This window comes from Athene noctua, chromosome 7 (assembly GCF_965140245.1).
Source record: "Athene noctua chromosome 7, bAthNoc1.hap1.1, whole genome shotgun sequence".
Taxonomy (NCBI): Eukaryota; Metazoa; Chordata; class Aves; order Strigiformes; family Strigidae; genus Athene; species Athene noctua.
This window is the reverse complement of record NC_134043.1, coordinates 18,939,674-18,954,644: the sequence shown is the minus strand read 5'-3', so window position 1 is coordinate 18,954,644 and position 14,971 is coordinate 18,939,674. Positions and strand designations below refer to the sequence as shown.

Sequence of the window (14,971 nt, the reverse complement as noted above, 5' to 3'; positions counted from 1 at the left end):
TTTGATAGGTGTCATCTTGAGTCTCCACTAAGGGATATTGACAAACATTTCAACATTCTGAGGAATGATGTGGAACAGTTTTTGTACTTTGATTTAAATCTTAGGAATGCTTAATTTTAGGGCATCGTACATTTCAGTCTACAAACAGCTTGCATTTAATGCAACTAGTATGGTGGTGTCATACTAGTATGTATGCTCTGTAATTACCACTTGAGACATGCCAGTTATCCCAGTGTAAGTTACATGATCACCTATTCTGACATTTGACTGTTTAACACACAAACAAAGTAAACATCAGTGATTCAGGTCATAAAACCAGTTAAATTTTGAAAATTCTTATCTCTGCACACCAGGGGAAGGAGAAGATGCCATTTGCTTTTTAGTGAGAGAGACGTGCTGAGTTTTCTAGCTTACTGTGAGTGCGAATGAATATAGAAGGCATATGGAAGGCTAATGGAGGCACTGTGGGCCATTTGGTTAGTATTCCCTTGCAGAAATTTCCACATACCCTTTCATTCTAGTTGAGAAGAATGAGGAAGAATTGTCTAATACTAGTTTGGAGGTCTAATGCCTTCTTGTGCCAGCAGTGTTATGTAGGAGGTAAAACAGTGTACACTGGGGTAAAGGGCAGCTGGATTAATTTTATATCAATTTCTGAGGTGACTTATGCACCACCAATATTTGCTCTCAGCAGACAGTGCTAGTACTGTATTTTTTAGTATATTGAATCATTCTGCGTTGTACAATACCTCAAAAATTACAGCAAGTTCTTGCCCAGAAAAATATTCCAGTGGAATTAGCTGCTATTCTTTATTAAAATATAAATTATTTATCAGTATAAGACTCTCAGATATTCAGAATCCAAGTAAAAGTTGGAAGTTGGCATGGAAATATACTTCTTGGGAATATGGTGTCACTTTTCTGGTCTTATTGAGATAGGCAGACCACAATGCAATACAAGTCTAGAAATGTTGTTGCCAGTATTTCAATATACATGGCATGGAGCTGAAATTTTTGTGGATGGAGTTATTAACATCATTATATTTAAAGTACCACAGTAACAGGAATTGAAAATTAAGTATTCTGTATTGGGGAGGAAGAAGGTTCTTGGCCAGAAGAGTTTCACAATTTGATTATTAGTTACATCTTCATTACTGATCCCTTCTCACTGAAACCTGCAGCATTCTGTCATCTACACAACAGGATGTATCACAAGAGCATGATTTATTTATTTTTTCTTTGAGGCATGGCATAACCTGTTCCTAGATTTATTCTTATTGAAGGTAAACAAATTTAATGAAGTTTTGGCTAGTGTTTTGTTTCTGCAACTCCTGTATACCCAAATGACAGTACTAAGCTGGTTACTATCATAGTATGACTAAATTAGCCAAAGCTTTAGTCAAGCTGTACCAGTATTTTTGCCATTAAGCTTTTGCCTGAGGAAAGGGAGGGTTCAAGGGTTTTCCATTTTTGAACTCCTGTTTGCTCTTTTACTGACTGAAAAAGAATACTGCTCTGATTTGAAAATCAGTACCAAAAGGAGGGAAGAAATATTTCCACCTTGCAGAAAATACCTCACCTGAATTTTTTTCAAGACTGTCTGTCTAGTTGTCCTGTTCACAGGACTGTGGGATTGAGGGTAGAGGTGTTTAAGGGGCTTTATATGTCCAGCAGCAGTGGTGAGTCAGTTCTGTATGTGTGGTGCAGGTCAGAATCCCACCTTATCCTACGTACCTATAGGAGATGGGGAGGAAACATTTTCATTCTTACCTTTAAGGTTTCTTGCAGCACACTTTTTCAAAGAGCTGATGCAACCATCTCTTTTTAACTAAGATAACCATATAACCCACTAGTTTACCTTTTAATCTTTTTGATTTACCTTGACTTGCAAAGTTAGGCATCCTACCTTAATTTAAGTATTTGGGTGTAGTCAGTGGTTTTAGAGAGAAAACATGCTAGTTGCAAGAGCAGGAATGCTCACAAGAAGCTTCTCTTCCTGTGCTTTGGAAATAACATACCACAATGTCTTAGAGAACAGTTCTCCTAAATCTTCTCCTTGTTCCTGAAACAAGATTCTAACAGAATTCCTGGTTTCTTTTTCCCTTGTGAAAATCCAATAATGTATTTTATTCTGATCATACTAGAAGGCAAATGATGCTGTACTTTCTGAGGTCCCAATTATTTTTCCCCAAAGGAATTTCAAAGACAGAAGATGCCTTCTTTTTCAACACAGCAGAAATTTCTCGTGCATCCGTTTGAACGCTTTCAGTGTACTTGACAAAGTTTGAGACCTGCACTAAAAACACAGTATACTGTTCTGAAAGGTGTACATGGTATATTGTCTTCAAATCTTGTTTCTGATTTACAGGTACAATAAATACACTTTTCATAGAAATCAGTGTTGCTCCACAGAGTGGCTAATCACATTAAAAAGTGAATAAATAAGGCAGGGAGCATGTTAACATGATTTTTTATTTTATTACTGTATCTCAGTTGGAGTATTCAGGAAAAGAATGACTAAAACAAAAAATAAAATACTGATTTTGTTCTAGGTTCAGAGTCCTTCTTGGATGCAGCCTCAACCATATATAATGCAGCACCCAGTAAGTTTTTATGCTTCATTGTCTTACTGATTGTATAAACTCTTTACATACTTTTAAACAACAGGAAACAGGTCAATTCCTGCCTAGTTATTTCTAGAGATTTGACAATGACATAATGATTAAATAATGGATCAAAATAAATAGAGAAACAAAGATAATAAATTGGGTTGGGGCCTCATTTTATTATGAAAAAAAAGAAAGCCATCTTCAGGTTATCAAGGTGATGAGGACAATTAGTTACCAAATCAGCATCCTGAAGAAACATTGGTGGTTTTTGTTTTTTGTTTTTGTTTTTGTTTTTGTTTTTTTTAATTTAAATAAAAAGTACTTTGCAAGTACCAATGTTTTACATAGTATTTACCTATCAGGAGCTGGAATTGAAGACCCCAGGTTTTAGAATGGGTCTAGAATAGTTCAGATTGGATAATCTGTGAAAGACAAATGGTTGTAGTGATATAAATGATATTATGGGCACGCACTTGAAGAAACCTGCATAACTTGTTCTGGCTTCACCACTCATGAGTAATGCTAGTCTCCCTACACTTCTGTCTGTGGCCTCTGTACCAAACTGTCAGGCATTCTAATCTATACTCTCCCATGATATTTTTCTTCTTATCTATGTCATTTGCCAATTAAGTACCATTATATCTGAGACTTATTAGGAACATTACAAATAATAACAGGCGCTTTAATATATGCACTCCTGTAGTTAACAAACAAGTCTGTTTCCAGATATAGAAAGGATATTGTCTTGACTTTAACCTCTCCATGCAGATTATAGAATGTAAATCATCTTGGCAGAACATTTTCTTCTCCTGCATGCAGAGCAGGTGAATACTGAACCAGAGCACCCTCTCACACACTCAATTGCTGTTGTATTTGTGTTTTTTGATGTTAAACACACACACACACACACCAGGTTTTAACTTTATCAACACAGATTTTCATTTAAAAAAACATCTTGCAAATCATGCCGTGAAAGACTCAAGTTGATCTAATGCTGTAAGGTTCACAGGTATACAAGATGAGATTTCACAGTTGAAAATAAAGATTGAGATTCCTGACAGTTTTGGTCTTTGCAAAGACTGGTGCTGTCTTGCTCATTTGCTTTGCAGAGAAGCCTGCAGTCTACAGACAGGAAATTCTTTTAGTGTTTGATGTGCCTGTGACTCATTTCATCTACACTGATCACATGGTTGTTTTTCCAACTATGTGCGTCTTTTTTTCTTTTATTTTTTTCTTTTTAAGGATTAGTTATTGATTCAAAATAATGGCTTTCAGTACACTGCAATTATTTCTGTTCATTTTGAGCCTCCATCAATTTTAATCAACACATCTGCAAGCATAAGTCATACAAAGTATTTAGAAATGTGTTTTTGTAGAACATGATTGGTAAAATTAAGTTTGTTGATAACCCTCCATTTCAGATTACTCTGAAAATGTTACGAGTGTGCCCTCCTTGTTTAGCAATCTCAAGTGTTTAAAAATTTGACATGCACTTTTAATGAAGTTAACAAAATGTTACAGGAGTGATAGAAAGGTCATCACACTAACTAGTATTTGGACAAAGAATCAGCATTGCTAACCCACTCTTAAATGCGTGTGCTAACAAAACCAGCCACGAAGTAGGGCAGCTGCCTTGTGTGTGAACATAGCATGTGACAAATAGAATTCTCCTAACACAAGTGTTCCTCCAAAGCCTCCATTCCTAAAGATGAGATAAAAGTTTCTTCCTAAAGCCTGAAATTCCAAAATGTAAGCTAAGTGAATCTGTACCTGGTAAGGTGTGAAGATTTTTGCTTTAAAATTAGGATCTGGTTCAACTCATACTTTACAGAGTTTTTTCAGCAGGTGTCTCAAGTGCATTGTACATCAGTTGTGCATTTGATAGGAAGTCATTGCAGTTCTTGCCCTATTAGCAAACTGTGCAAAACGCATCTGCTCGAGTAGAATATTCAGAATGCCCCAGACCTGCTTCCTGAGTCAGTGCCTGGGCTTAAAGAGAGTTCTTGTGGTATATCCCCTTGGAAGCCCATTCATAGACTCTGAAATCAAAAATGTAGTTAAAATCTGCGTGTTGCTGCAACCATTTCTCTTGCTCTGTTTTAATAGGGTGCTGTACTGACTCCCTCCATGGACCACACCATGTCACTACAGCCTGCATCGATGATAAGCCCTCTGACACAGCAGATGAGTCACCTTTCATTAGGCAGTACTGGAACAGTATGTAGCAATTCAATACAAAATATACGTTAAAACAAGTAGAAAATACCGTGTGTAGATCACAGTATGCATGTGTAGCTTGCATGTAGGAAAAAAATCATCCTTTTAAGTAGTCTTTCATCCGATAAAGTATTAAGAACTGTCTCCATTTTTAAATCATATTCAGAAGTTTTTATTCAGTCTATTAGCTGATCAGAAATTGGAAATTAATAAATAAAAATATATCAAAGCAAATGAAAGGAACCCAGGAGGTAACTCCAGGGTTGTATCAAAAAAGAAAAAGTAGTTGTTTTTACTCTTCAAAAGTTGCAGAAAGTAATACAAAGCGCAGAACAGAAAATAAACCAGAAGAGGAGATACAGGCTAGCTTCTAAACTGAAAGACCCTTCTTTTCTGAGCAGATAGAATTAAAAAAAGAAAAGATGATGATCAGAATTAACAGAGAAGGAAGAGTCCTTTATCTAGTCTTTGAAGTCTAAATTTGAAGTTTTTTTCAAAACAGGTGTCTCACTTTTCTGGAAAGCCTATTGATTTCAAACACAGAAGTCTTTCTCTTGTGTATATTCTTTTAGGAAAACAGTCAATATCTATTAAATAATGCTGTCATGACAGGTAATTTGAATACTCTTAAATTTACATTGGGCTTTACCCAAACTGAACTCTGTCTTTCTAGTACATGCCAGCCACAACAGCTATGCAAGGAGCCTACATACCCCAGTATACACATGTCCAGACAGCAGCGGTTCCTGTTGAGGTCAGTATATTTTATAAAGACCGGAGATGAGAGACATGAATATGATACTAGATTTTTTTTTTTTTAATATAGTGGGAAAGCTATCATTTAAAGCCTAACATTGTAAACATGAAAGTACTGACAATACAGTGTATATTAAAACTATAAAGTGTCATTATTCTTAACTAATGTAACTAATATTATAACAAAGAATAACCTGTACTTGTAACAGAACAGTACTTGGAGCAGTCTTCCATATGAGCATACCTCAGACAAACTTTGTGTTTTGTGAAACCTAATTTCCAGTAGGAACAAGCCATGTTACTTTTGATGTTCCATTTGGTTTTCCTGTGAGCAAACTTCTCTGCCAATGGACCATGATTGTAACTTTTTGCAAAGAATCCTGATTTTACCCTGGCATCTCAGGATACTGTGCATATTTGCCTAATAAAGCCCTTTGCAAGTCCAATTGAAGAGTATAACCAAATGGTAGACAATAGTTTGTCTACTGTTTTGACTTACCTTATGCCCTTTCATAGGTCAGTACTTTGTTAACAAAGGAGCTAGACAAGGTATGTTGAAGCCTTTGTATTCAGAATGAGTGCTAGAGAGTCTCTTGCAGGGCCTGTAAGAAAAAAACATTTCATTCCAAAATCTATTTGTCCAGAAACTCCAGAACTTATTTGGTTCAGTTTATGCATCCTGCCATGGTGGGTTGGAGAAGGACTTTTGGTAGTTAGCTGATTGCACTGGCTGCTGGAGCACTATCAGCTGAATTAATTCTCTGGTTTCTGGAGGGTCTGTGTGCAAAGTCCCAACTACAATTCTTTGTATTGCCTAGTGCCCGTCACACCATGGTACTCAAAGCAATAGTGTTTGTACATGTGGTGAGTAGATCTTATTCTTCTCACTGCCCCTCAAAAGGAAAGGGACAGAATGCTCTTTTGAACTTGCAGATAGAACATATACTAGCAGTTATTTGCTCCATTTTTGTATTTATGTCTACAATGTCAAAGACTTTGGGGTTTTTTTAATTATCATCAAAGCAACTGAGGAGATACAAGGTTTTGCATAATCATTTTATTCCTCTGTTTGCTGAAATGTAAATCGGTGCAAAGTTAACACCTCAAATTTGGAATACACTACTTGAGAAATGTTAGAAACATTTTGAAGACTGTTAATTGCATGAGTCACTTGGAAATACAGATTGCAGATAATGCTGACTTTGTGTCTCATGTCTTCCTTTTTATTTGCAGGAAGCAAGTGCTCAACAACAGGTTACAGTAGAGACGTCCAGTGACCATTCTCCATATACGTATCAGCAAAATAAGTAACTGTGAGGTAGGGGCTCATCTTGTCACATGAAAGATGTGAAATCACATCTATCTTATTTCATAACTTACAGTACTCTGTATTGAAATATTAATTGGGATTTTTTAATGTAATATAAATAACACTGATAATATCTGGATGCAGGCAGTGAAGTTAACTTGAACTTGGCCAGAGTTAGAAGCCAGGAAAGAAAGCACAGGTTCCAGGATTTAATGAATTATGAGTAGTAGCGTGTTAATAATTTCTCTATAGCATAACTGGATTATGTTGGATTTTAATTTGGTCATCTTGCAGCATGCTGTATACAAGAATAACAATGAATTAGTGCAAATATACAAGAATCACAATGCTAAAGGGAAATGTATTTATGCGTGTAATATCCTCTGCTTCTGTGGTACATGTAAGATTTCAAAGCAGCTTTGCAGCTGACAGGCCACAGGCAGGGGGGTGGTCTGGTAGAAATCCTTGCTGACCTTTTCTCCTGAAGACTTTCCTCTTATCCTTTATGCTAGGAAAAATCAGTTTGGTCCAGAATTTTGTCGATTTTTAATCCACATCCTTTTTTGGCTCTAAATCCAGGGTTTTACTTTCCTATTCCAGGTTTTCTCTGGGTTTGCTTGCATGGCCTTTCTTTACTAACCAATCGTGAGCTTTACCCAAACTCCTTCCATGAAAAATTTTTGCTTTCTGTAGATTGCCATCCTGAACATACTGTTTGCACTACATTCCCTTCTCCATCTTCCATGTCTTAAAATTCTGGAAGTTAATTTTTCCTTAACCCATCTTTTTCCGAGTGCTTTGTAAGCCAGGCAACTTGACTACACAATTTTTCTTATCAAATCTTGTAAGACCTTATACTGACAAATTCCATTCAGCTACAATGATGTGCTAAAGACCCTCTTAGAAAGCCTTTTCTCCAGCCCTCGTGGCATTTATTAGATATGCAAAAAAATCTTAATTAGTTATGTGCAAAGAATTTCTAATTGTGTGATATTCTCACTGAAATCTAGATCTAACAGTACAGACATTTTGGCACTACCTTTGATTTTGCAGGTCAGCTGTGCTATTTGACAACACTGCTCTCATCCCCATTATTGGCATAACAACTTCTTATATGTCGAAGAATGTAAAGAAGGAAATAAACCAATGGGAAAACTTCTCACATCCAACAGATGGCACAGTCTGCATAGCACAACATATGACCTGTGTTTATTATTGTAGTCTGGCCAAATGCTGGCATCTAGAGAAAGCCCACATCCTTGGTTTGCTTCCAGAGCAGGGAGAAAGCAAAGCCACAGACTCTTCTCGTTATCCATCTCCTAGTGTTAAAATCGTGGCTCCTGCACGTTTCCCATGCCAAGGCTTTTGGCTGGTGTTAACCGCTTTTCAAGGATTTACTTGTTTTGCCTTAAGTCTTCCCTGTGGGTGTGTAAAACCTCCTTACCAATAGAGAACTGTGGTAGACAGTGAAGCGTAATCCTGCATGTCATCTCCCCGTCCTGCCTCTCTCTCCCAACCTGTCAGTATCTTCCTCATAGACTGGGGCCAGGCAGGAGGAGCAGTGTTTATTCTCCTGAAAGGATGAGATGTGCTGTCACCCGAGACACGTTTTGTAATGATGACTCCATGTAGCATACCAAGCAACATTGTGTGCCACTTCTCTCTGTATTTTATTCTTCAGAGAAGCACAGTTATCTGTATTTATATGCAGTAAGAGCCAGTGAAATCATAGAATCATAGGATTGTTTGGATTGGAAGGGACCTTGAAGATCACCTAGTTCCAGCCCCTCTGCCATGAATAGGGACAACTTCCATTAGACCAGGATGCTCAGAGCCCCATCCAATCTGATCTTGAAAACTTCCAGGGAGTGGCCATACATAACTTCTGTGGGCAATCTGTTCCAGTGTCTCACTGCCCTCACTCTCCTTATATCTAATCTAAACCTACCCTCTGTCAGTTTGAAACTTACCCCTCATCCTATCCCTGCACTCCCTAATGAAGAGTCCCTCCCCACCTTTCCTGTAGCCCCCTTTAAGTACTGGAAGGTCACTATAAGGTCTCCCTGGAGCCTTCTCTGGGCTGAACAACCCCAGCTCTCTCAGCGTGTACTCACAGGGGAGGTGCTCCAGCCCCTGATCATCTTTGTGTCCTCTTCTGGACCTGCTTGAGTCCAGAATCTATGTCAGCAGTGGCTGTGGCAGAGGGCATGTGGCGAAGGTTAATATTACTCAGCTGATTTCAGCCTCAGAGTATGGCATTTGGTATTTCTGTCCCTGGAACATGTTGGTACTTGTCATTTTTTAGACAGGTGAGGGGGAGGGAACTGACAGTTATTTTTTGCCTTAAATATAGGGAACACTGTAGTCTCTTAATTGTTGTGGGTCCATTACTGTTGTCAGACTGAAGCTTCTTTCTAAATGCACATGCAGCATTTTTGGGAATGTCCTATTAAAAGTCAGTATACATATTGCCATAAATAAGGCATAAATGACAACTAGCATATTTGCACAAACGGATGCAATCTATCAGAAATACACAGCATCTTTCCTTTGGTGGCTACATTTAATAACTTTATAGCTTCTTTTCAAAAAGTTGCTACTATGTGAAAATAGTCAAAGGGACTTGAAAAAAACCCCACATTGTAATTATATATGCACCTATAAATGTACAAGCCTTAAAATACCAGACTTTGCCTTACCTTGAGAAATTCAAAAATTGTCTAAACTTTTTTCATTAGCTGGTTTGGTTTTTTTTAAAACCCATATGGCAATATAAGCCAATACAGTGGATTGAGAAGTCTTCCTTCAAATGCAACGAGCCCTGAATTGTTGTTAAGTATTGGCGGTCATGGAGGCACAGTAGCTGTCTCTGCATTAGCTGTTGTACATAGCCTCCCTGAGGCTGCACCAAAAGAAAGTTGTGTTCCTTTCCCAGAGATCAAAAGCCTTGGAGATGCCACACGAGTAAGTTCACACACTCCACCACTTTTGGCCAATTAAAAGGAAATAACAATAACAAAACAACAAAGAAGGGAATAGCTTTGAATGCAGTCTCATGGTTCCCCAGTGGGAGCTTTGTGCGCTGAACAAGTATTAGAGATAGAGGGAAAATACAATACAGGCTGTATCCTGGCGTAGAGCCTTATCCTGGGAAGGGCCAAGCACCCGTAGTGCCACCCGTGCTATTGCTCAAATTTATACTCAAATTCACTTCTCACAGCTGTCTGGAATAGGAAATGATGAATCATGTTTGATGGACAGCTACATTAGGAAGAAAGCATGCAATTGTAACTCTGCTCTAGCTCTGACCTTTCTGTGTTACAGATGTCCAGCATTGACCTGGCCTGGAGAAGGGTGCAAAGGCTGAAACAATCATGGATTTTACTGATCAATTGTGCTTTAGGAATTATTGACAGTTTTGCACAGGTTCTTGAAAATGTTATTTATAATGAAATCAACTAAAACTATTTTTGCTATAAGTTCTATAAGGTGCATAAGAAAAACCTTAAATTCATCTAGTAGCTGTTCCCATGAACAGGTTTATTTTAGTAAGAAAAAAATTTTTATCAAGTGTTATGACGCAAAAAAAAAAAATATTCAAATTTCTGGGTATGCACAGATGACCACGAAGACTTATTCACGTGCATGACAGAATTTGTGTTCTGGTTTATTTTTATTTTGTTTTTGTTTTCGTTTTTTTAATTGTATGAAATGGGTTTTCTGAAGTTTAAAATAGTAAAACATCCAAGATGATGTTCTGTGCTTGCAGTGTGTGAGTGTTGCTTTAGTGCAGTGTTGCAGTTATAGTGTCTGGTCTTTTAGCTTTCTGTTTTTCTTTTAATGTAGTGTGAAGTGTCTTATCCTTTTCTATAAATTCCAATTTGCCTTAAATCTTTCAATGCTGTAGCTGTTTCAGTAAGTAGTCCAAACTAATGGTGTAGAATGCTTTGACCAAATGAGCTGGTCTATTATGCCTTGTAAAACAGCAGCATAGGGCTTTTAAAGGTAGTCAATAAAAATTGCTGAAAATTTGGCTTTTTTAATGTGTAGTAAGTGTTTTTAATGATTTTTCACATAATATGTAAGGTAGTGAAATGCAAGAGGGGAAAAAATGTTTTGTGTGAAACACATTTTCTGACTGGGGAAATTTTAATAGGATAAACTGTTTGTAAGGCCATATGCCAATAGTTCCCTCTGGTAGTTTGAATGATTTAGGAACTCTGCTGTATGATGCAATGTAAAATCTTTTTTTGCCTTTTTCCGGAAACTAACTTGATGTTCTAGTTTTAGCATAGGTAGAGTAGGGAGTTTGGGGAGGGAATATCACCGAATGTTTTTGTCCTTCCTTTATACTAATGATAGTGCTTTAGGATGAGGATTGTGCTGAGACTTTGCAAACAGAAAAGTTGCTATAACAGCAAAATGGCAAAAGCTAAAAGACTCGTTTTCAAACATACGCTGAGATGTAAGTAGAAGCATAATTGATTGGGTACTAGCTCTCTATAGTAGGTAAATAAAAATAAAAAGACTTGGCACTTTTAAAAGGTAACTTTACCAAAGAACAAAGAGCCAGTAACCAATAATTCTGATTTGTCTCAGCATTACGTCTTCTGTACTTTTTATTTTTGCCGGACCAGTTTGCGGTTAGGAGAATGTGCCTTTTTTGTACATTTGCATTTAGGTTTTATAATTTTAATTGATGTATGGACACAAAAGCATGAAGGAAGACTTGGATCCAAGCAGTGCCACACTTTACATCATCACTACAAGTGTTAAGTGTAAAGAAAACCAATTTTGAAACTATGAAATTCCTGATTCATAAATACACAGTTATTTGTACTTCACATATTAGATAATTCACTGCTACTAAAGCTCTTTATTACAATTGCATATGTTTAAAATCAAATGATAAATTAAGTTGTCTTCCAAAACTGTGTACTTCTCTGGTCAGCTGTATATGATCAGTTATCTACCTCAAAGTTTATTTCCTTTTGTATTGGGACAGGTTGCTGGCCCTCCCTGTTTCCACAGACCAAATCATCCTAGCTCGGGAGCTAGGCCTAAGCAGTTGTTTCTTTCAAGTATTTTTTAGTTTTTAAATTTTGTGTGAGTATTGGAGTATAGATGTCGGTGACATTTCATAGTTTCAAAAGTAAATTGCTGCTCTGAGAAGTGTAGATTCTAGTGAAATACATAGTCATAAGAAATGTGTTTTTGTTTTTTCTTTTTTTAAAAAGTTGTGGTATTATTGGTTCTATGCTCCCTGGAATATTACTGCTTTGTAAAAGTCCAGACTTCCTGCAGCACCTTGCCTGTATCTGGTATCTTTCCAAACCTGGATCTCTCACTACTTGATATTTTTGCGTTAATTAAAACTGCAGTATGATAGCTGTGTTAGAGGGAGGGAAGAGCTGCTGCCAGAAATGTCTGAACTAAGTGCCATACTCATTGTCTGGGTAAGATTTGGGAAATTTAACCTCTGTACATAAAGAAATAATCAGTTACTTAAACATCACATAGTAGACAGCCATTAAATTATAAAAAATTAATTTATGAAGAAAGACCTTTTGTACAGATTGAAAAAAAAAAAAAAGATTTTCATAGAGATATCTATATGATCAAGAGAGTTAATTTTTTATTTTTGTTTTACTAGTGCCACAAACTTGCCAGTGGTAACTTATTTGTCCGGTTCAAGATAACTCTGTAGTTTTGTTTCCTAGGACTTGTTGTTAAACGCCAAAAGACATTTTTGAACTGTAAATTTGATTAGATTGTTAGCTTTTTTCTGTTTTATTTCTTTGAAAACTTTTGAATAAAAAAGATCCAAAAAAATGAAAATGCATCGTCTTTTTTTCCTTCAGCTCTTCCTTTATTGGGGAAAAACCAAACAGGTTATGGTAAAACCTTGATGTTTATTTTGAAGTGCTTGAACTTGCTTACTGCTTTAAAATCTGGGGGGTTTTTCCCTCTCTCTTTCATTAAAATCAAATTTCAACTCTTTCAAACCACATTAAAGTCACTTACTCTTTCAGACAAAACAGGAAAAGACTTATGAAAAATAAAGGATGAATTATCTGATTTGAATGCAAGAACTCTGCGTCAGCCTGCATGGAGAGTTGTATGTAACCAGGTCTACACACTGTAGTTGTAAACACAAGCCAGTTTTCTAGAAGTAAGGGTGGAAATGAAGGGTCACTTTGGTAGTTGATAGCATTGAACTGCTGCCTAAAAGTGCTTTTGTCTTGCTAAGTGCGGTGGTGATGTTCTTTAGAGCAGAGATGATACTTCACTGGAATTCAAAATGATCTGGAGTGTTTGCCTTCCAGCTGCAATCTTTAAGCACTTTATTTCTTTAAAGATAATATCTGATTTTATTATCCTTTTGGCAAGATCACTATGCTGATGGTGTGTATCAGATAGAGGACTGTTCTGCCCAAAGCAAGGCTTGGGAAAGAAAGAGAGGAAAATACAAACTATTGCGTTTCTTCAGCCAAACGCTTTACCAATTGCATGATCCTTGACATAGCTTTGCATTAATGTGTATGGCAGGAGAGGGGCTCTGACCTAGTCTTGGGCACCCAAGGGTGCACCTAGTGGCAGAGAGCAGTGCCTGGGTGATCCAGTGGGCCCCTGCACCTTGCCACCAGTGCTGGATAGGCAAAGTGGGGGGCGCACTCACTGCAGGCTGTGCCACCCTGGAGAACACTCTTTCCCTTTGGAGACAGTCCTTCACATTACACACCTGCTTTTGACATGTCCCAAGGGCTCCACCAACCCTGCGACAGGCCAGGCAGCCTGCTGGGTGTGCTAGCTGGGGTCATGCTGCAGGCAGTGCTCAGCCCAAGCCTTTGGTCACACAATGCTAATCCAAGATGCTGAGCATAAATGTGTTTCTAGTGGAGCTAGCGAAAGGGACTCAGCTAGAGGTTAGGAAACTTGATTTACATTAGTTTATGCAATGAAGACATCCTTGACAATGATGGCTCTTACTATTAATGAAGAGAGAAAAAAACTTCATCTTGTATGCCATGAAACACATTTAGACTCCTCTAATTGAAGAAAAACCATTTTTACCATTTTGTCGTAATTTAAATACAGGCCCAGTATGTTGCCTAAAATGCAGTGGATGAGAAGGTGAATACAGAAAATTTTTAAAGGGTTTTGTTACATTATTCCTGTTCAACATCATACTGAATTAATCTCAGATTAATAAGCAGTTTTTCTGAATTAAGTATGAATGCAACCTTGCAAAAGCTGTATGTAATAGACTCAGAATAATGCAGGTTGGAAAGCCTTTGTGCTATTTGCTTTTCTAATTAGCCCCATGATAAACTTAGCTCTCTTACCATAACTCCAAATATATTTGATAAGAATGAATGCTTTCAGATTAGCAGCTTTTGCCTGATATAATAAGGTTGTGTGTATCATTTCTATCAGGCAATCTGCAATAATGTAATGTCTTTATGTAATATACTTTTATTATATATAGTAAAACTCATTACCAACTGGCTTGTTCAAATGCTGACTCCATCCTGATACATACCATTTGTTTTGAACCGTATTTGCAAACATGCTGCTAATAAAATGTTTTATCTGTTGACAAATACTGATAGCATCATGTTCGTGGGGGATGGTTTTACATTGATAGAAACATTTCGTGCAAGATTATGCACAGACCCTATTTTTTGCTTGTTGTTGGTGATTAGAAAGTAGCCTTTCTTTAGGTGTTGAACAAAATCTTTTATCTTTATTTTCTAAATTAGCTAAACTGGGCAGGAGCAAGACAAATGCAAGCAATGCATTAACTGCAGTGTAACTAAGTACTGTTGATAGCTGAGCTCTGCTAATGACTCTTTTCATATATTGGGCTAGAATATTTGTGGAGTAAGTCAGAGTAGTCTAAAGCACTTTCCTGGTACTCTGTCAGATTATCTCAGAGGAAAAAAAAAAAAAAAGGGAAAAAAAAAAATGCTGTTTTACTCTCCCCTTCTAGCTTTAATTTATGCTATGGTACCTCCACTATACCAGATGAACTTGATTGACTAAAACTGTGCCACCTCACTTTCTGCAGAAACAGCTA

At 37.2% G+C, this 14,971-nt stretch overlaps 1 protein-coding gene across 3 annotated transcripts in view; it reads left to right on the top strand.

Annotated features, from left to right (window-relative positions):
- Window positions 1–12,729, top strand: part of RBMS1 (RNA binding motif single stranded interacting protein 1) — a 147,293-nt gene extending 134,564 nt beyond the window's left edge. For 2 of the 3 annotated variants that reach the window (XM_074910321.1, XM_074910320.1), the window contains exons 10-14: window positions 2,553–2,603; window positions 4,716–4,826; window positions 5,500–5,580; window positions 6,816–6,900; window positions 10,216–12,729. In XM_074910321.1, coding sequence (XP_074766422.1) covers window positions 2,553–2,603; window positions 4,716–4,826; window positions 5,500–5,580; window positions 6,816–6,893 — 321 coding nt within the window. In that variant the 3' untranslated portion in view covers window positions 6,894–6,900; window positions 10,216–12,729. Of the gene's footprint in view, window positions 1–2,552; window positions 2,604–4,715; window positions 4,827–5,499; window positions 5,581–6,356; window positions 6,417–6,815; window positions 6,901–10,215 lie in introns of all 3 variants that reach the window. The other variant, XM_074910319.1, reaches the window with a different exon arrangement.
- Window positions 12,730–14,971: the final 2,242 nt, after the last annotated feature.